This window comes from Lichenostomus cassidix, chromosome 5, assembly GCF_008360975.1.
Source record: "Lichenostomus cassidix isolate B80296 chromosome 5, HeHo_3.0, whole genome shotgun sequence".
Classification (NCBI taxonomy): Eukaryota; Metazoa; Chordata; class Aves; order Passeriformes; family Meliphagidae; genus Lichenostomus; species Lichenostomus cassidix.
This window is the reverse complement of record NC_139486.1, coordinates 46,331,086-46,353,659: the sequence shown is the minus strand read 5'-3', so window position 1 is coordinate 46,353,659 and position 22,574 is coordinate 46,331,086. Positions and strand designations below refer to the sequence as shown.

Here is a 22,574-nt window from a genome sequence, read left to right as displayed (position 1 = left end):
TGCAAGGGTCTCACCACCTGAAAACTCAGGTAAAAATAACTGATTTTTTTCATTTATGGGTAAGTCTGTGTGAAATATAAATACATTTGAAAACAGCAGCACCAGGGTGAGTAAACATTAGTAAGCCCAGCCATCCTGTCGCTTACCTTACAATAATTACTGGTCTGCATTTGAAGAACAAATCTTAATGTTGCCAAACTCCACCTTTTTCCTGCCCAGTCTGTATGTGGGAGAGTCTTTATAAAAATCTGTTTCCTGTTTCCCAGACAAGGGAGGGGAAAAATGTGTTTTCTCCTTGTTCTGAAAAACAAAAGGCAGGCAGTGACTGTGTGCCCATGGCAGCTGCCAGCCGAGCAGAGCCTGCGGACAGCTGCAGCCGCCGGAGAGGCCCTTGGCTTGGCCCTGTGAAACAGCCCTTCTTCCACAGCCCATCTCATCGGGATTTACTCACAGTTGGAGCAGACAAACTGGCCAAGAGGTGATAGAAAGAGCTGGATGTGTGGTTTTTGTTATGCCACTTTCACCCAGTCTTTGAAATGTAGAAAAATTGTCATTATCTTCCCCCTTTTCTTCCTGGTTCTTTTCTCGAATCCCTTCTTGTTTTCAGTTTTATGGATTTGTTTTTGTCACACATTATTAAGCTTTGAAGAGCGAGTTTTACAAGGAACAGTGGCAGGATGGTAACATGTGCTTAAGCCACATAGAAAGTAACTGTAGCCGTCTCCAACTGCAATGCTAATAAATTTGTAAGGACAGTAAAATGTACAGGATAACAGAATGATTCTTCTTGTGACTTGGAGGGATATCTGTAGGTGTGGTAGTCATGTTTCTCTAAACCCAAGTCAATTAGTTTAGATTTTGACAGCTATGCCAATTCTGCCCCATGCTCTGTGAACAAGAGTAGCTTCAGCCTTTTCCCACTTTAAATTTTGGACATTATTCATGTATTCTAGATAGAATAATGTATTTCTAACTTTGCTATCATGGCACTCTCAATTCACACTTTGTATTTCCACTTCTGTATGTGCAGAATAGTTTATCAGTAGTAAATCTGACAAATATAAATAGTAAATCTGCTCTACAGCATAAGTATGATAATGAGTAGGCAGTTTCTGTGTTACAAACTATAATGCAATATAGGTTAAATATTTTCATTGGCATGCTCTTGAAAACGAATTGTAATTTGTCTGCTCCCCTGTAAGTACATATTGGGATATGACAATGCAATTTCAAAACAGACACCTCTCTGAGGATTAAAAAATATTTACAAAGTGTTGCAGACCATGCTTCATCTCCTACTTAGGAATGTAATTCTCTAGTTGTCCCAGATACATATTTCAAGCTTCCTACACATTTCAAGTTTCAGACATAATGCTCAGGCTTGATTTTCTTTATTGTTACTGCTTAGAGTGATCCTTCAAAGGGTGGTCAGAAAACTGCTAGACTGTGAGCAGATTATTGGTTTATGGCAATCTTCAACCATGGTGAACCACAAGCACCGCGTTTTCTCCCACACTTCTCTGACAGATGAGTGTGCACTGAACAGCTCCACTTGGATTGCACCTCTTCATTCTCAAGTCCAATCTCCTGTTTCTCCAAGTGGTTTCCTGTGTTCTGGAGCACTTTTGACTTCCCCAACAGCAGTACTTAACACATCCTGGCAGCACAGGACAATGGAACAAATTACCTGTGTGTGATTTTGTTCCGTGTATGGTCTTACTACTCTCATTTATGGGAATTGACACAGTTGCCCATGCTGGGCACTGTTCTTTGCAAGAGCTGCACTCAATTTCACTCATAGGTCTTGAACTATGAGAATGTCAATCAGGTTTTGTTTCTCTGTACTCATTCAGCCAGTTTTTGAACAGCATTGCATCTTCTGGATTATTTAATATTTGTATGTGTACAGAGCAGATGTTTGTTGCCTTCATGGAAATGCAAGGCTGTTTGTGAAGGGTTACACAAGCAGAACAAATGCCAAGCTGCTGAGCTGTTTCTCATTGCCAGTCTGTTTCTCTTAAGCAACAATCTGCTAATAGAAGTTGTGGTACAAAAGCACATGTCTACAGTACAGGAGGAAAATCTGGCTTCCTTTGTTGCATGGTGAGAAAGCATGGGCTTTCAAGTTTTGCTGGAAACTGATTGTCTGGAATTAGAAATGAGGCAGTAAATGAAGTCCCAGAGAGGGTAAACTGCAGCTTTCACTTTTAGCAGAGGTATAACATGTTGAAGTTGGGAAATGTCTGCAAGTTCTGACTTGCATAAGTTTTGGGTTTCTCATCCATCAAGCACCTCAGTAATCTTGAGTATATGGAGTGTGTTTATGGGGAGGACAAGGGTGGGTCGTGTTTTTCAGCAAGTTCAGGTATGGTTGGTTATCTTTCCTGAGTTCTATATGTTGAAAGTAGCATTTTTAAAGTGAGACAAAGGACAGTATTGAAGGAATCAGGGGACACAACTTTGGGATCTTTCACTGCTGCTCTCAGAATATGTTCCTTGTAAGGGATGGGAGAAGGCATTTGCCCTTTCTGAGTGTAAGAAGGGGAGAATAAGGAACAAGGCATTGGAGACAGTGGGCAGTAAAGTGGAACTGAGTGGCTTTCCACACTGATGGTCACATTGGCAGATGGTAAGACACAACTCATTCAAGTCTTAGGCTGTATCGTGTTCTCTGCTCCTTTCTACACGATCCCTTGGGTCAGATAATTTGGCTCAAATCAATAACTGCTCTTTGCTCAAGGGTATTCAAGGATTACAGTGGAAGCAACACAATGATAATTTTATGTCGAAGGAGGATATAACATTTTTGCCATGTGCTCTCCATTTGTTTCTTACAACCTAATTTTGAATGACCATGTTGTGGCTTCCATCCCCATGGTTGTGGGTGAGAAAGCAAAGAAAATGGATTACAAGAAAAACAACCTTTTTTTATTTCTCCTTGAGGTCTTTAATCAAAGGTAGCCTAACCTGTGTAGGATGAAATTATTCTAATTGTTACTCAGCTGATTAAATATTTATAAAATAAGAGTTATATTTATAGCTCTTCTCTCTGGATAATTTAAGTAAACTGATGATTTAATAGATTTTTTTCTTTCCTTGCTGAAATAATGAGTCTTCCAAATTCTGTTGACTTGTGATGCAAACATTCTCTGAATTTCTAAACGCTAGAAACTTAAAACATAGGAAACTTGCAACAGGTTACTTAATTTGCTGGGGAATGGAGATCCAGATAAAATTTTGTGTGCTTGTTCATCCCTATTAAGATTTTAGGACAGCTCCAGATGTGCTAAGCAGTTGGGCTTTCACTGTTCTGAGCAGTCATTTGGATATTTTCTAAATCAGAAAGGTAGAAAAGACCTTTAAAGTATTTAAAGACTAGGAAAAAAGCTTTCAAATAATGAGGCATAAGAAGATTTTTTTTTTTTAATTACTCAGGTCAAGAGATGAATATAATATCTAACTAATGAAGTTTAAAGAAAGGGGGAAGAAAGCTATAACCAAGAAAGGATGACAATCATAATGGGAAATGCGGATGTTAAAACTAGGAGGTTTCAAATATTCAAAGGATGTGTACCTTAACAGTGGATGTGATGAGCCATTGAAACAAATTACTGTGAAAAGAACTGATTTTTCGTCCTTGTTAGGTACACAAGTTGATGCCAGATGCCTTTTTGGAAGGTATGCTTTAGGCTAATGAAGCTTTGGGTTCACTACAGGGGTAACTAGATGGAAGGCAGACAAGCACTGAAGGCTGGTTCTGACCCCAGAACCGCTCTGGTTGCTGTGGTGTGCTGGCATAAAGTGTACCCGAGCATCCCAGCTCTGGCAGCTCATTCTGTGGGCTCGACCTAATTGCCCCTGCTTCCCCAAGGGCCCCTGGAAAGAACCTCTGGACAGGGGCAGCCACCCTGCCTTGGCTGCCATCTCCTGTGGGCTCCTGAGCAGCAGGTAGGTGGCTGCATCATCCCCTGCACGTGCAGTGCCTTGGATTTGTGCAATCCCAGTAAATCAGGCTTTTCAGGGAAGCACTGGGTAGGTTCTGTGGTGTACGAGCCTGGCATGCCACTGGAGGAAACGTGTGAATCACTGGGTGGAAAAGTTGGGCGTTACCCGTGTAACTCTTGTCACTGCTCCAAATGTCTTCTGGCACTGTTGGTTGGGGTATGAAGAAGGTTTTTGAGAGTACACCTGCACTGGCACAAAGTCAAGTGTACTTATTGGCAAAATGTGTTTATTTTACCAGTATAGCTTGTTTTACTTGGACAGCTCAGAGGCATGGGTGAGGGGTGACTTTAAAATGTGTGTGCAAAGCACAGGTTCCCTCAGAAGTGCTGTGCCTGCAGTAGCAGCAGCTCTCTGCAAACTTGCTGTATTTATGTAGGCAAAATACCTTCTTCAATCAAAAAAGCATGTGTTTTCATCGTGAAATAATTAGAATTTGTAAGCTGTAAAAACCACAGTGGGGACACAACTTTTTATTTTATCTACAAGGTTAAAACAGATCAACTCAATCCCAAGAACAGCGGTGCAATGATGATTATACCTACACCTGACAGATCTTGTCTCTATGTGAATTTTGAGCTAAGTCTTGCATGTTTTGTCTCGTATTTAAAACTCTACTGTCCCCCAACAAACCATTATTGGTGAGGACAAAGCAATAGCCGTGTGAGGTGAAAGGTCAGAGGAGGTCTACATTACCTGCATGGTGCTAACAGCTGAACCCATGCCAAGTCATTCCTTCTCCAACTGGCTGTTTAAAAGGTAAAGTTTCATCCGAGGAGGCTTGTTTTCCAAAGGACTTTCTGAATCCTCAGACAGTGAAGCATAGTTACTTGTCCTTTTCCTTTGGTGTGGGAGGTAAACATCTTCATTTAAGGCTAGATCTTGCCTGCCCTAGACTTTGCCTCTTCCTTTAGACACACAGAAAGGATCTGATGGGCTGTGGAGAGGCCTGGGGCTGCAGGGCAGTGGGTGTCTGTCCCTGCTCAGATTGACAGCAGGACGTGACTTCTCAGTGGTATTACTTCTGTCAATTGTATGTTTTGATTATGCACCCAAATTGTGACGAATATAAATACTGACTTCAGTTAGGTCACTTTTTACCAATTTCTTTATGAATTTGGCCATAGGAAAAGGCAAGAAGTAAGATACTTCATGCAAGGATTGTCATACAAGCTGTATAAACTGTGGTAAGGTTCCAAATATGCATGAACACTTGCATATGCAAACAAAGCAAAGCCTTATTTGTGGACTAAAATATTTTATTACTTTCAGAAACAGCAGTATCAATGTTTTTTGAATGTTGTATCATTACAAGCAAGAAGTTTATTGTCTTATGATAAAAGAATTATTTTCAAAATTTGCATTTAGTTGACCCTTTGTTCATTACATAAATATGGAACATGTATTGGGAAGAAAATTAAGATTTTCAGTTACCTTGTAGAGTTAGAATACCATGCCCTTTCTGTTTTAACACTAAGCCTGTAGGGGAGCATTTGGGAGCAGAATATATTCTGTATCTTAGCATCCTACAGGCCAAGAAATGAGAAACTGAATTCTGAGGTATAATCAACCAGATGCTTGAATATGGAGTGCAAATCAATATACCAATGTTAGCTTTTGAGTTGCTTAATTCTTACCTGTTGTGTGTCTTCTTTTAATGTGACTTGCTCAGGGGGTGTGGTTATCCTGAGCTGGCTGACTCTTTGACAGAGAAATGTCTAGAATTAAAATTATATAAGGATGCATCTGTTCAGAGGAATTCTGCATGGTTCATACTTCTGGTCAACATATGGAAGAGCTTGCAAAGTTTTGATGATATTTTTAATAATCTGCTCTGTTTTGGTGCTTTTGGTTAATATGTGTCATCCTATTAATACATCCTATTTCTGCTTTTGTCAACGGTGCATATATTCATTTTAAGAAAACATCAGGGGAATTTCCTTGACACTCTTTTTCTGTTCAATACATATTTTGAAGTGATTTATTTTACTGAAGCTTTAAGGATTTTTTCTTAAATCAGTGTGCCAGTACAGAAAGTTTAGGCAACTGCAGTAAAGACAAGAGAAGAATAACAGTGAAGAAAGCCGAAGGAGAAAATTTAATACCTGTTTCATAACATTAATAAAAATAAAGTTACTGAAATGAAAAATAGCTGTTCCTTTACTAAAGTAAAAACAATGAAAAGATTGATGGTGCAGCCCCAGTCTGGGTGTGTACGTGTTTATGTAATGTGGGAAAAATTTTCTAACAAACTAAGAATAGTGGTTAAATGTTTGCCCTCCTGGTAGTATTCTAGTCATGATGCAATTCTCAGCAAAATGCACTATAATTATACAGGGAAGTTGCTATTTGCATAGTGGAACATGGTGTATTTTCCCCAGTTTCAAACAATTTTTAGAGCAGAACGTTGAAAGGGAAAAGTTCACTTGCCATGTGTTGGACCACATTTCCTTGATGCACATAATGTTCCTTCAAAGTGTAGAAGTAGCTCAAGATGCAGGGTGAACACAACTTCTAGTATTCACTTTAACCTCCCCAATGATAAACCTAGAAAAATATGAAAATGCTTGTTATCACTGAACTTAGATAGAATTTTTATATGTAAATTATACAGGGCACTCACCTGCCTGTGCACCCTTGCAGTAACACTGCAGCTTCAGCGGCTTTTCTCTGTCATGAAGCAATTTTCATTAAGCATTTGAAAAAGATGTCTTTGCCATGTTCATGGTAATGGTATTTCTCAGTAGGTAAGTAGGAATTATGGCAGTGTGACATTACTACCCATTGATCCTGTAGTCTCAGTACATATCGATATGGACAAAGTCCTGAAAAAAAGTAGTTTAGGAAAAGTTTGCAGAGCAAGGAATGCAAAATGTAGATTATCATTTTTGTGGGGTTTTGTTTGGTTTTTTGTTTTGGTTTTTTTGGGGTTTTTTTTGGGGGGGGGTTGTTGGTTTGGTTTGGGTTTGTTTTGTTGGTTTGGTTTTTTTGGTTTTGTTTTTTTGGGGTTTTTTTTTTGGCTGTGGAATTGAGGAAGAGCCTTTATTTGGCAAAGTTTATGCAGAATGTCTTGGTAGACACAGTAGTATCCTTTCCTCAGTTTCTGTCCAGTACCTTAAGTGTGGCTTTTTTTTTTTCCGGAGAGCAAGCAAGGCTAATTTTCTTACTGCATTACTAAAACATGACAAATGGCAATCTTGTCTAACCAGAACGGCAAAGCTCTTCTGTGAGCCAGTCCTTTTGTTACCTAGTAAATAAATATCCATTCAATGGTTGTAATGGACTATGAGGGAAAAGGTGTAAACGTAGCCATAGAACAAATTCTGGGCAAAATGGAGATTTTAAACAAGACAGCATCAGAAAAGCCTCCTATACAGCAGTGTTGCTCAATGACAGATGTGTGCTTAATGGTGTTATTTTTAAACCCATGTCTTTCTCCATGATTGGCTTAAACTCAGGGCTCTTCCACTGTACATACTAACCTTTCTTTTTCCTTGATCATGTGAGATTTGGGTTAATTGCCTTTATTTTATGGTGTTTCTCCCCCAAGATGTAATCTGTGATTTGCCTCTTAATCAGAGTTTACAGCAGTGCAAGCGTGTCACAGTAATAAAAATATTTGTGTCCTGTAAAGTGATAATCTAGCTGTAATTTGGAAGGCAATTCTTTTATAAGTAGACCTTTTCATAACCTCTGTAGGCTCCCAGGAGGTTTTTTTTTTTTTTTAAATAAAAAACAGCTCTCAAATATTCTGAACCTAAAAAGGAAACTTCTGACAGTTTGAGATAATTCAAGTACTTCTGGTTTATATTATCTTTGTATAAAGAAGTGATGTTTTCCATAAATTTTCCTCTTTTGGGTGTTTTTTTTAGGGTTTTTTTTTTTTTTTTTACTGCTGCCATGATTTCTCTCAGTGGCTTAACTTGCTTTTGAAGAAATGTTAGTTTGAAACAATGAACATGATACAATCCAACAGGTCTGTGTGCACAAGCTTTTTTCATTCTACCAGTTCCTTACTAAACTAGGCCAGTGTGCTTCCAGAATATGTTAGTGCAGAGCCTGAAAGAACATGTATGGTAGTCTTAACCTTAAATTGTACCACTCTTTGTCCAAATCTGCCCAGAATTTGTAGGAGAGGGTTGATCTCAAGATCATATAATCATGCTGGGTTTTGGAAAATGCAGGAAGTTTTATAGTATGGAAGTATTCAAAGCAAATGGGTAAGTGAATGGCTCCGAAGCCATTTTCTTCATCACAAAATCAGAGCATGAAAACTGCTGTATTTTTATAAGAAGTTTCGGCAAAACACCAAGCAGCCTATTCATGCTATGCTGTCTGGTGTGGCCATACCTACATAAGTATTTATGTCTCTCACCTAACAGAGCTCTCTTCCTGGCAAGATTGGCAGGCACAGCCAAGACTGCTGTGAGAGAGTTATGGGTTCTTGTGTGCAACATTTTTACTATAGCCAAGCGTCAAGAATTGTCCTCTAAAACTTCACGGCTCTTTCCCAGCAAATTTGCAAATCTCCCATTTAACATGCTGAATAGGAATTGTTAATTTTTGCAAATGGCTTGAAATACTTAGCAGTTTGTGAGGTTTGAGGATTCCTCAAAGGCACGATCTTCACGCTTTTCCTTCCACAGCTGTTTTGAAACGCAGCATCGTACCTTGAGCAGTGACAAAGCCTCGGTGTGTGTGTGTGAAGCCCGATGTCCATCTCCAGAGCACGCCTTCCCAGGCACGCTGACCAAACAGGTTTTACTGCCGAGCTGGGAAGTGGCCCCTCCTCTGGGCTGAGCTGCCCCAGTGCAAACACTGCTCCTACTTACTTTCGCATTTGCTGAACGCCTGCTGGAAAGTTCTTCACCGATGTAATAAATTTGAACTATTTCAGGGTTTAGGTTAGGAGCTTTATGACATTGTTTACATGGCTAAATCTGTGTTGGCCTCCTGTTGCTCTAATGTGTGCTGGGCCTGTGCAGTATTAAGAAATCAAATTAGCTTGGATGAAGCATCTCTGTGTTGAATTGTGTGTGGAATGCAAATGTGCACTGGTCTGGGTGTGAACCAAGTTAATTTTGTGACTTCTGGATTTTGTGGTCCTGCTCTTCAGAAGTAGTAGCTAAGGAGTTACTCTGTAAATGCCAGGAATTGCAACCAATAGTTTCTCATTACATAATGTAAGCTCTGTGTGTTATATTTTGTAATGCATGCCTGGGGAAAAATCTCATAGAATAAATTTCATGCTTATTTCATGAATTGTTTTTTCCTCATGCTGTCATCTAAATGTGACATTACCAGATAAAATCATTTGGTATACTGAAATGAAGCCATTCTTAGCACCAAAAAGGAGGGAAACTTTTATTTCCTTAGTGTCTCTCCATCTGTCTGGGAAAACTCTGCAAGTTCACTCCCAGCATCTCCCCTTTTCCCTTCTATGCCTTTCCCACCCAAGCAGAGATAGTCCTGACCAATAACAGTGCTGGCACAGATACCCTCCTTTCCTGTGCTGATTACACCTTTGACTCCTTAGCCTAGAGTTTTGTGCCAATTGCAATTAGGTTTTTATTTTCCATGCCATATTTACCTAACTATGTGAAAACAGTAGTTGTGTTGTTGAACTTACAGGGAGAGTTCTGTATATATGTAGCAAGTAGTTCTGAATATGTTAAACAATCCCTGGGGATAACTTCTTAGCCAAGTTTTAGAAGTTTTGCCTTTTTATATGAAGCTTGAGGTCCAGTGTATTTGGGGGAGGAAAAGAACAGGAGTCTTTCATTTTAGCTTTTCTATATCAAATGCCTATTGCACTAATGCTTCCTTGGAGTGCAGCCTAGCTAAACTTTAAAATTAGGGCAAGAAAAAAGAGGAATGGTAAAATGTCAGATGAAATTGTCACTTGTATTATCTCCGAGAAGGAACTAACAGCAGCTGCAACGTTAGAAATTCAGCATCTCAGTCTTTACAATGTGCTGTAAGTACCCATGCAGCCCATCAGCAGGTACTCTGCTTAATAAGGCTTCTTCCTTTGACTTACATGGTGGGATGCATGCATTGAAAGACATTTTTGGGCACTCAAAATGATAAATGGATTAGCTCCAGTGGAACACCTTCGGTTTGTGTTTTCTTCTCACCCTTTTCCGCACTGAAAGAAAAAAGGGATTTCACCCTTTCTGAGATAGATGTTGCATGTCACTCCAGCTCCAGTGGCACCTGGAGCTATTACCAGGCTTTTGCTAAGCATGCTTTGTCTCTGTGGAAGACAGTTTATGATGGTGATGGATCTGAGCTCTTTATTTGCAAATATTTTCCAGTTGATTGTTCCTTTATATAGTAGTGCCAAGTATATTGTTTTGCAAACTGGAAAGAGGAAAACTGTCTGCCTCCTGAGTCTGTGCCATGGTGGTGCTTCACTCTGCTGGAATGAGCTATGTAAGAAAGGTACTGTATAGGGACTGCTTCATCCTCACTGCATATAGGCTGCTATAGGATAGTGTACAACACCTTAGTACAGAAAGCAAAGAACCTTTGCAGTTGAAAGCAGGGGAGGTTTTAAGCAGAATGAACTAACATTGGAACTTGCCTAGGATTCAGAATGATAACTTTTAATAAGAAATTATTTTTATATGTAGTGGTAAGTTTTCTACAAACTAAGCTCTGAATCTGATGTTTCTCTCCAACTCCATGGCAATTCTTTGACTCAGAATCTACTTGCCACAAACTTGTCTGAACAGTGGCACAGGAAGGAAGTGTAATTTCAGTGTGTGTATTTTCAGAGGGCTTCTGTCATTTTAGGTGGGCTGACACAGGAGGACTGGCTGAAATGCAGGTGATAAAAATGAACTCTCTTCTCTACTTCAGATCACCACTGCATGTAGAGTCTGAGTGTGACCATCCCATCATTTATTAATAGTGCTCAGGTATTAGTTCAGTGCTGGTAGAGTTGAGTAAAAGCTGCTGCTATTGCTGCTTCCTTTAACATGTTCATGTTCTTCATCTCTCATCCATACACACTTGGTGAACCTGGATGAACTTGACATTTGGGATTTTAGAACAATAGATGCACCTACACACTTGTCAGAAATACAGTACCTTTGAGAACATGATGTCTGTTTGGTACATACAGCAGCACTCTTTCCTTTTTCCTTTTCCTTTGCTCTTTATTTTTTAAAGTAAAGTGGTGTTTGGTGAACCCCCTTGGTTCTTTTCATTTTGTGCATCCTTTCCAAAAAGCCTTAATTTAAATTTTTTCAAGTTTCTGATGGAGCTTTACTGATACTTCAAGCTAATTTGCTCTTGCTGCAAATGATTGATCGTTTCTCATGTTATGGATGAGGTGAGAATATCAAGTACCATTTTTTTACTCTCTGCCTGTTGTAGAAAAAACACAATTGAAGCTAAAGATGATTGCAGGATAGACACTGACTTGTCATTATTTCCAAAGTTTCCAATAAAGCAGCAAATGTAGGCACGTTGTCACTTACAAATGTGCTGCTTTTATGCTCAGTCTTCTATGCACAAACTTTCTACAGTGTGTGTGGCCACTTTGATAAGGTTTCTATCACGACACTCTGTGTGGCCAGGAAGACCTATTTCTCCTGCTATTATCTCAAGAGTGGAGCTGAATGCATACCTTTAAAATCCATTTCCCCCTTCACTCTGACCACTCCAAACTGCTTTTTGAGACTGAGACAACTTGTCTTCAGGTTGTCTTCTATCCCAAATTCATGCCATTCGTGCTGATACTGAGCAGAGCTGCTCGTGCCATCTGCTGCTGTGTAAAGATGACAAAATGGAGAGCAAATGTAATCTCAGAATAAATACAGCTTAAAGGCAAGCTAAAGGATAAAATGTTCTCATTGCTGGTTTTCAGAGGTTCCAGAGACCTGGGGGTACTCTATGAGGTAACTGGAAATGGTACTTGGCTAGGTGGTATCAGAGCACACTAAAGTCAAAGAAAAGGTTTAATGAGCTTGCAAAATTGAAATGTTATATGTCAGGCAGGGACACACAATAAACTTAAGCTTAATTTAAAACAAACTGTACAGTCTGATGTTACAAGGCTTAATTTCTATGCATATAAATGCTGAATAGTACCTTAATCAAAATAATGGTTATAACTTTTTTTTTTTTTCCTTGACGTTGTTTGTTTGTCTGGGTTGAATACAACTCACTTTCTTTGCCAGCCTCCAAGTACCAGCATCCATCCCTGTGGTGGCTGCTTTACATGTACTTTTTATGGAACTGTAAAAGAGGCAAGTAAGTATATAATGGTTAACTGCTGCTTATAACAACATTATAAATACAAAGCATTATTCATAAAGTTTGTAAATATAATTCCTTGGCTTGGTAGTTGGGATCAGTGTAGAAAGCTTTCTGTCGGTGTGCTGTTAGCACATGTAGTCATGTGTAAGTGATGAGAAGTGGGGCTCCCCTCTTCCCAATGCACTGTTGTGCCCTTCCTCTGTGCCTCTGGTGATGTCACTGTCTTGCTGACGTGTCTGTAGGTCCAACACAAGTGGTGATGCTGTCTGTAGGTCCATTGACAGGTATTTCTGTTAATGTTTTACTGATGATTTCAATACACAACTCTGCCTGTCTGGTGGGCAAAGCACATGCTAGAAGCAGTTCACGGGTGCTGGAGCACACTAAGGTCGGATCCAAAAGCTGTTACATGCACAGGATGTTGAGGAAGCAAGTGAGAAAGAGGCTTCTGATGAATATAAATAGGCAGGATTTCAGATGGATGTAAGACACACCCTTAAGGAGGTGTAAATATGCATCCTTCAGAATATGCATAGGTGGAGATCAGACCAGCAGCTGTGTTCAAATAAACACTTCTTGTAGATGGAGTACTCCTCTTTCTGGGTGAAGCAGCTCTCAAACCCATTTGTGTCTGCATGTGTGCTCTAAATCTTGTCAAAGTTGTAAGAATCTGTACTGCACATGTGGTTTAGATTATTTATGTTGGTGCTGTATAAATAAAGTGTGCGTGCTTAAGTTGTGCTTCCTATAATAACTTGATTTTATTATTTTGAAGCATTTAAAATTGACTTCGAGATGCTGGGTTTTCCCATAACTTGCCTAAAATGTGTAGTACAGGTAAATTGTAGCAGGTAGTTGATCCAAACAGCGAATACGGCTTGAATAGAGAAAAACAGATTGGTGGAGGAAAGGCTGGAAAGAGTGCCACAGAGACATATGACTGAGGAAGGGGAAAGAAAAATGCTGGTTTGACGTGGAAGCAAGCAGAAGAGAGAAATAGGCCGTTTATTTGCATCAAAATAAAAAGTAATCAAGTTTGAAAGTTGTGTTTCAATCAGTCTATTGGTTGTACCAGAAGAGGATCAGTTCCTAACCTGTGTGAGATCACTGAACCTCCATCTCTGAAGAGCAACTGTTTTGCAGTCAGAGTCACGGAGAGGCCAACTTTCCTAATACAACTATAATACCACAGAGCTGTATTTATTTTCCTTTTACCCCTGGATTTTTCTTTAATTTACTTTGGATAGACAGACTTTTAATAAAACTTAAGCTGCTTTATATCACAGGCTTGTTGTTTTTAAGGTGGTTCTTTAACAAACAAAATTCTCTCTGTGCAGACTTCACTGGTGGATGAAGTGAGGGCAACTGCCCTTTTGGCAGGTGACCTTCCTCCATTTACCAGGACTCTTGCTTTTTAATGTTACTATCACAAGTTGCTCTTACTTGGGGAAGAGTTTGAGAGAGCATCAGATTTTTCACGGTTTGGATTATCTACTGTATGAAGCACCAGGATTCAGTGTGGAAAACTGAGCTGTGTTCAGCTGAAGGCTTCCTGTGTGCTATCAGTGAAGTCATTAAAACTCTGTCTTAAGTGGATTGCTTGTAGAGTGGGAATCAAAATACCTCCTGCTTCACAAGGGTGGGGAGGCCTAGCTTGGACATGCAACTTAAAAGTGCGCAGCTGACAAACACCCCTGCCCGGGTAGATGCTTTAGGACTGAGCAGCAGTACATTTTTCCTTCAGGTTGCATCATGGGACTGCGGTTTCTTGGGTTTGTGCAACCAGCAGCCACATTCCCACCTGCCTTGACCAAGTGATGCCGAGTTGGTGGCAGCAGCAATGTCATTGTGTTAAGCTGAATTCAACAAGCCTGTTGGCCTTCTGCTTACAGGGGAAGATGCCTGTTCAGGGAGCGAACTGGAGCGATGGGTTATACCCCATAATGGGGAATTTCCCCGTCCGATTGCAGCCAGTGTTGCAGGTTTACATAAAATGGCAAACCCACTGTCTTCCCAGAGATGTCATGGGTCAGGCTTCAGTGTGTCAGAATAAGTGATGTCCTGAAGGCTTTCTGTTCTAGGTCACATTATGCCACACCTGTCACATTTTTTGTTGTGATTTGGCTCTAAATGCTACATCAGCAACCTGTGGGCACAGCTACCTGTCCAAAAGGGCTGTGGGCTGCTGGTGACGTGGCATGGCTAAGGAGCTGGACATGCAGTGTCTTTCTAAGGTCTGTCAGGAAAACTCACGGCAAAGTAGTTTATCCAGGAAAAACTGAAGGTGTGTCACAATGGACCTTGTGTTTGGGGACACTGCTTAATCACTCAGCCTGTGGGGACCATTACCCAAGCGCTTGCTCTTAACTCTGGTCACAATGGCAAGTCCTTTTGCTGTTTATAGCTTTCTTCTTCTTCGCCCTTTCTCTAAGTATTACAGTTTCTGATAAAGGTCTTGATGTCATTGCTGGGTTGCCATGTGCTATGTAAGACCGTCTGTAGCTCTGAGCCCATGTCCTTGTGTGTCACAGAGTGCTGAGAGCAGTGCAAAGCCTTGCTCACAAAAGGCATCATTATTCCCGTTTCTCACCGGCAGTCCAGCCTGGCCCCATTACGGACGGGGCCTGTAGTGCGGACAGCAAAGCAGCTGTTTGCCCCGTGTCCTGCTCAGTCGGGCACCGTTCTACTTTGCCTTGCTTCTTCTCCGGCTGCCAGAACAAGGGGGCTGAGGGTTTTACTGTCGGTGCCGGTGCCGGGTAGCCGGGCTCTCCAGCCGGCCCTGCCCGCGGGTTGTGTAAGGCGGCCGGGCCGCGCTGCCCTTGCGGCCGCAGCGGCGAGGGGCGCGGGGCGGTGCCGGCGCTGCTCGGGCCGGGCCGGGGCGGGCAGGGCGGAGGAGCTGCGGCGCCGCCCGCCCACAGCGCCATTGGCGGGGCCGGGCCGGCGGGGGCGGGCGGCAGGGACAGCGGCGGGGAGCCCGGGCCGAGCGAGCCGCGGTCGCCGCTCCGCTCCGCTGTACCATGGTGGGGGATCACTGTAGCCTCCCCGGTGAACGGCCCGTGCTCGCCCAGAGTGCTAAGCCCGGATTAAGCTGCAAGATGGTCCTGCAGGCGGTGGGCAAAGTGCTGCGGTAAGGAGGGTCGGGCGGTGGGTCCGGCGTGGCGCCGGGCGGGCAGGGCGGCTGCCCACGGGCAGCTGCCCACGGGCAGCCCGGGACAGGAGGCAGCTGAGCTCCAGTGGACACTCCGGCCGGGCCGACGGGCGCTCCTCGGCCCCGCTGGTCTCTGGAGGAACGAGGCAGGCTGCTTTTGGCTCCTTCTGGATCTTGTGTAGCGATAGGGGAGGCTGGAAGTTGGAACAGCAGTAAGCGCTTGGAGAGGAACATTTGTTCACCCTTAACACGGCAGTCAAGTTTTGTTTGCGCTTTCATGAGAACTGAATTTCCAGGACGTAAGCAGACAGCGAAGGTCCTGGCTTGCCTGAATAAGGAGTCTGACCAAGATGCTGCATATGCTTTGGCAAGTTTTCTACAGAAATGTTGTAAGATGAGGGGAAAAAATTGCTCATGTAGCTTAGAAGGGCTTGTGAGAACACTGAGACATGGATGACTGCTGAGACCAAAACCAGACTCTTTGGCAAAGGATGTGCGGTAATTTGATTCGGAGGAGTTCTGACCCGTTCTGGTTGGCAGGGAAAAACGTCACCACAAATATTAGGATTAGCAGCCTCGTTCTTCAACAACTGCAGCTTTTTTATTTCGGTTGAGTTCAGATATTTTTCTGGGATCTGTGGAGAGTTGCAATGCTGCTCCAGAAAGGAGCCTTGTTCCTCCGGCATAACTTTATTTGGCAAGCTTTCGTTCGTCCCCGTTTCCTACTGTCTGTTGCCAATTGTTAAATGTTTGTCAACAGAAACATTATCCTTCTCTTCCACTGTTGACTCATGTCTCTGCCCAAGCGAGTTTAGGGGAGCCATTTCTTCAAGCAGAGTGTTCTGATCACAAAGCGTCTGAGCTCTGGCTGGGACTTCAGCTGGAGGAGTTCGCTGGGCTTGAAGCAGCCTTGGTGGGAACAGCTGCTTAGATTTGCTCCTAAAGAAGTCCTGTATTATAGTATTTTTTTTTTTGCCTCTTAAAAATACTTTCCTGTAGAACACATTAATTTGAATAATTGAGGTGTCTGTTTCAGCTTTTTAACAAATTTAATGTCTCTTCTCTGCATTTTTGGGGGGCAGTGTGTCTATAATTCAATACGGTGTTACACAGCTGGTCATATCTTAAAATCCTTTGGCCAGCGGCTTGCTATTCATGATGTGAACCTTTTGAAGTTTTTGGTAGCTATTCTATTGGCAGCACTCCCAGATGTAAGTAGATGGGTGCCTCTGTAGGGAAGAATTGCCAAACCTTTTGTTAAGCATCTATGGCAGTTTATTTTAAAGTATAGGTAAGTTCCTGTGACTTAGCAGTGAAACATATATTTTTGATTTTTTCGGTGTACGCTTTTTAAAAAATGTAACATTAACCTCAGCCTTTCTCCTCCTGCTGGAGTACATGCCGAAATCGTGCATAATTTTATTTGCTTTTCTTCTGAGATTTATTTTCTATGTGTACTATAAAACTATTGTGAAAGCAGCAAGACGTTGTCACAGATTAAGTGTCTTGGACTCATGAATTAATAGCATGATTTTGCTAAGCTATTACTAGATGAGAGTGATTACTATTTTGTATTTGGTATTTTTTAATGTGTCGTCTTGGTCTCAGTTATCTCCTTTTGCTCGCAGTTAGAGAGAAATGTGAAGTCACAAAAACTTTCTTTACATGCCAGACTGGTTCTCTTATTTCTCCACTTCAGTCTGCTTCAGATGCCTTATCTGACCTTATGTGTTACATCATCTTGCTTTGTTCTGTAAAACAGAAACTTATCCTTGTCTGCAAAGAGCTCAGGCAGTGTGAGAGCACAGGCACTAGTGAGGAGCCCAGGTAAATACTAAGTCAAATCAAAGTTTCCTTATTGCAGAAATGGAATATTAGTGCTTAAGAAAGTGTGAGCCCAGGCAGTGATGGTGAAAGAAGGAACCACCTGGGACCTCATTTAGGCCAAAAATGGTGGCTTGTTGGTAACAGCTGTGATGGGATTTCTCTGAACAGAGGCATCTGCAGCTGAGCTTCATCCACCTCATTGTTGGTCGAAAAGAACAGGGACCTTAAAGATGTGTTTGAATGCAGAGGTGCAATGCCACCCTGATAGAGAATGACCACCTCACTGGATAAGACTTAAACTGTAGTCATGAGAAGTTTAATAAGATGTATCCCAAATTACTGTGATATCTTGCTATCTCTTTCAGAGTAAAGGTATCAAATATCACTTTTAAGCTTGGCCACCTGAAGCTGCTGATTGAGTTTTCTGCAGTCTATACTGGGATGAATCAGTGCTAAACTCTGCATGAAGTAATTTTTCTCCTGTTGGTCAGGATGTTACCAGGGGCTTGGTGATGAGATGAAAGGGTATCTTGCTTGTGCACAGCCTGGTGTTATGAGCAGCCCACTGCATTTTAGGCCGTTTTCTCAGGCCTAACTGGGAACTGTCATCATCACAGTTCCCTCCCAGCCCTCCAAAGCCTGCCAAGGAATTGCAGAAATTCACAATGGACAAGCGATAGAATGCCTGTGTTCACTCTAAACCGCCTCCTCTCCTGTCTCTCTCCTGCTTGTGAATTATAAAGCTCAGTTGTTCTTGTACAATACTTAATCATTTATTTCTGCAGATTTGTTGTGTTATTTGTGTTAGCGTAGTTAAAAGTAACACACTTGAAGCTTTTAACATGCAAGTTGTTTTCATTAGTTAGTAAGTCCAGATCCTCCTGCCTGCTGGGTGCTGGATAGTGTGTGTGTCACACATTAGGAGTAACAGCTGCCAGAGGAGGAATAAATACGTGGAGGAAACGAGGAGGGAGGTGTGAGGAAGCAGAAAGACTTCATGAGAAGAGCAGTATTGAGAACCTGAGAAGAGTTTTAAAAGAGCGTGGGGGAAAGACAGCTGAACCAGAAAGGGGGAAAAAATGTAACAAAAGCAACAGATGTGTTCTCAGTCTTTCTAATTAATGTTTTATGAAAGCTACTGTTAGGTTTATTGCTCTTTTAAATTATTAGTGATTCAGCTATGAAGAACTCCGGGGATGCTTGTATCTTTCATCATATTGATTAGTAAACTGTGTTTAACACTTCAGGGATGGGACCAAGGCTGTGCACTTGTAATGATTTAAAAAAAATGAGACACCAGTAGAAAAGTGTCATCTCCCCTTCAAATTAGTCATAGCATAGCTGAGAAGTTCCTCAACACAATTTTTAATTAGGGCTGTTTCATTTAATTTCACTTCATATGTTTTTGAAATATGTTAATGCCCCATTTTTCCCCTTTTCTGTAATGAATTGTGCTATTATTTAGCCCATAATTAGAGAGGAAGAAAAACTTTAAATGGATGCAGTTTTTTCTGGTTTTTGTTATTTTGATTTTTATGGGTTGGTGGTTGTGGAGAGAGGTGGAAGAAGAAAAGCAAAGAGTATCATGTCAAAACTTGGAATGTTATTCTATTTTTCAACATTATTTCATTAATTGTCCAAGTTTCTTGTGACACCATGGATTCTTGTCAACTTCCTTGCAGAGGTCTGTGTTTTACTGGCCTCAAGCAGTGCAAGTGGAAGGAAGACTCAGGTTCCTGAGATCTCTCCCCTTTTTGGTCCCAGCGGAGAACAGAGCCAGCTGTAAGCGTTTTTTGGAGCCACATGCTGCTGATTTCAGGACAAAATGTTCACTGGCTGTGCCAGTGCCTGAGTCCTGGTTCAGATGCTTGAGCGTGTTTGCAGTGCTGTAACACTTTGGGTCGGGCATAGGCAATTTTCACAGGCTGTTCCTCGTGCAGCTTCCTAGTCTGTGTGTTCCCTTTTAAGTCTCCGGTGAAACTGAGTCCCTCTGGGATAAGTGACTATTAATCAGTGATACAGTGGTAGGTAAGAGGAATTATGCAGGCTACAGAGCTGTGATGTCATTGTGTAATGTCTTTTGATAAATTACAGTATGGTTTATATGTACACACAGTCCCGGATGAGTGTGGGAATAGATAACTTAAACCCCCACTTTCTCACAGGAGCCTCTCTTTTTACTGCATTGTACAGGGATTGATTTGGATACCAACTAGAAATAAAACAACCAAGCCCCCTTTTTTGGGTAAGCGCTTTTCAAGAGTGTAGTAATTTGTCTTCAGTGATAGGGTGATAATGATTGTTTCACTTAGATAAATTAGCAAGTTTGAGTTGGCAGTTTGGATGCTGCTGTGTATTTTTATAGCCAGCACTTAAAATTTTCTTAAAAATTAAATTCCTCCTATTTTTTTTCAATTCATAGCAAGATGAGGAAGAAACCAGGTTAATTTTCACATTGTATTCTGTTTTTTAGGTGATCATGCAAGGTTGTCTTAGATGTTGTGTTCTACTGGGACATAGATGGGTAGGAGCTTTTTCTCTGCTGCCTGGACTCCCATGGCTGAAGACAGCTGTTGTCTGTGATGTTTGCATGTATCAGCAGGACTAAAGCAAATACTGAAAAAATCAATCCTGTTTTATTCTAATTTCGACAGAAGCATTTTTCAATAATTTAGTCCAGTTTACAGTATTAGAAAGTATTTAGAAGAGCCTTGTTAAACACTAGCTAATCTGATTAATGCAGAAGCCTGGGACAGGCAGAAGAGAAGGGAGGGAGGACAGTGTGCAGGGAAAGGGGCTTATAGGCAAAATGCTCTTCAGAGCCATGCTGGCTATTTTTATCCTGTTCTTTTTCTTTCTCCCTCCCACAACTTTCCATTGTACCGAAATAGTTCAAAATGTTTACGGTTCAGGGCAACTGACATCACTAGCTGTCGTGCTGTGTCCTGCTGAATATTTCTGTAACAGGAGCTATTCCTCATTCAAAGATGGCCTTTTGGGACTCTCAGCTGCTCAGAAAGGACCGATGACACTATGGGGTAGTAACTTCTTGTGCTTTGGCAAGGAGTGACCAGGCAGGAGGGACTCTGTGGCGGCTCTTCTGTGCACATGGGGTGTGCTTGTGGAGATTGCTCTTTGACACGAGTGTCCTGTCCATGGGACAGAGCTGGTTGCAGCAGGCAGGCCTGGTTGGCATTGCCAGCCTGGTGGACTCATCTGGCTGGGATGTGCCTGCAGGAGAGCTGGCTCTCCCTGCATGTGCTGGGTGTTCCCAGAATGCACAGGTAGCAAAGTCTCTTTTGGCTGTAGATAGAAAACTTGTGGTGCTCTGCTTGATGTTGAGCCCCTCCGTGAGCTGTCGGGTGCCTCTGGCAAAGCCATGTCATGACTGGGGCTCTTGCTGGAGCTCAGGACTTGGAGCTGTTCTCTGGAAAGATGCTGTGTCTCACAGGTGGGTCCAGCATGTCAGGCACTCCTTTGTTTCTTTGGGATAGTTGTCTGTCTGCTCGCTTGTGTTCGCTGCAGGAGTGTCGTGACCCTGGGGCAATTGTGAAAATTGGTGAACCATGTACAGTGTATTAACTTAATGAAGAACTTGGTGTCTTTCTTCAGAGGTATTTACAGCACTGAGTTGTATTTTGGTTACGTGTTCCACATCCTGTGAAGCGATAGCCAGAGGGAGAGCACTGCTAAAATTCTTCTCTGTGTTGAAACAGCCCTCTAAGGTGTCTCCAGAGCTCATACAGAAAGGGCTCCTGGCCAAAGTTTAATAGCATTTTCCTCTTGTTTAGAGGCAAAAGTATGCTGGTTTTTTACTGAAGATGCCTCCTGGACACTTTACAAAGAATAGATTTGACTGTAATCTCAGACTTGTGAAATTATTCACCCTTCTTTTATCTTGTTTTCTTGGTATGCATGTGTTTTATTATAGGATTTGTTCCAGATTTTAGCTGCTTGTTTCAGTCTGGAATATTATTTATACATGACCAAAGTATGAGTGAGCAACATTCATCCTTCTGGGAGTTGACTACAGTTCCCAGTTTGTCTCCTTGTTTCCTATGTTGCAATAGCCCAGGCTTCTGATGCTGCTCTTTATGGAAAAAATATCTATTTCACACAGTTTCTCTCCATTGTTCTCCGTGACCTCAAACATCTGTGCACTCCAAGACCTTTTCCAGGTAGGTTTTTAGGAGAAAAAAAATCCTCTGTAGAAGAGCTTTTCTCTTGCCATTCTGGATTTTTTTTTGAAGAGGTGTGGTGTTAGGAATGTGATCTCTCAGTTGTTGTCCTGTGTCTAAGATGGCTAAGACAAAGTTTATCTGTTTCTCTGTCATACATCTCTCTGTGACTACATCAAAATGGAGTTTGTTAAAAGTGTTCTTTTGTTGTAGGGAATTTTAAAATTATTTTTCTTAATCCCTGCTGCTGTGGGGCTCAACAGAATCTTAACTAAAACTTCAGTAAATTGCTGTCAGAGAAGAGATGTTGCATTTCTTTTAAGAGCTGCCAGCACCTAGTCTCTGAGAAGGGAAGAGAAGGGGATTGGATGTATGGATTAACCCTTTTCTTCCAGCTTTCTGAAGAAAAGCCCACTTCTTTGAGTGAATGGAGTCCATTAGCACTGAAGCCAGGTTGTTTGTGCTTGTCAGAAAATGTTGCTCTGTTAATTTTTCAAGTTCTTTTCTGTCTGGTACAGAAATAAGTTTAGAGGTGCTTTTGCTGGGACAGCAGGAACTGCTGGTAGCAGATGCTCCCCAGGTGAAAGGAACATTGTGGATGTCTGTGTGATTCCTTTATTTTTAAAAAGGGAAAAATCAGCAGTGAGTGCAGGTGTCCTCAGAAGGGCAGATAGTGGCAAAATATGTAAATTCATACCTTACTATCCATAAAAAGTAGTAAGGCACACCATCCAAAGTACATGGAGTTACTGAAGAAAGAAGGCTTGGGTTTCTTCATTGGTGGTTTATGTAACTTTACACAGAGGTGGGATGATGTGAGGTGCACCTTGGTGGCTCCACTCTCACTCCAGACACCCAGATCTGCTCTTCAATCCAATGTGTCTACACATCCCAGGCTCAGAACACCAAAGCCTTACAGGAAAAGTGCTGACTGTCAGCAGTATGCATTTAGCACAACGGGGAAGAGGAAAACTGTGATAGAGACTTTGCTGATTCTTTCTTTCACAGTCCCCAGATTTGATGTGACTGATGTATTTCTTCAGAACAAACCTATGCAGGGAAAAGTTAAAGCTGGGGTCTTGAGACCACATTCTGTGTGGGACAGAGGAGAAACTGTATTCTGTCTCAACTGAAATACTAATTCTTCTGTT

The 22,574-nt window shown here is 41.8% G+C and overlaps 1 protein-coding gene across 6 annotated transcripts in view; it reads left to right on the top strand.

Moving 5' to 3' along the window:
- The window catches only part of MOB2 (MOB kinase activator 2), a 109,252-nt gene that overhangs the window by 63,588 nt on the left and 23,090 nt on the right, over positions 1–22,574 (top strand). The window contains exon 1 of one of the 6 annotated variants that reach the window (XM_085062830.1): positions 12,218–12,264. The exons of 3 other annotated variants lie outside the window; for them this stretch is intronic. In XM_085062830.1, coding sequence (XP_084918956.1) covers positions 12,233–12,264 — 32 coding nt within the window. In that variant the 5' untranslated portion in view covers positions 12,218–12,232. Of the gene's footprint in view, positions 1–12,217; positions 12,265–15,213; positions 15,398–20,565; positions 20,697–22,574 lie in introns of those variants that run through there. 2 more of the 6 variants (XM_085062826.1, XM_085062825.1) reach the window with 2 other exon arrangements.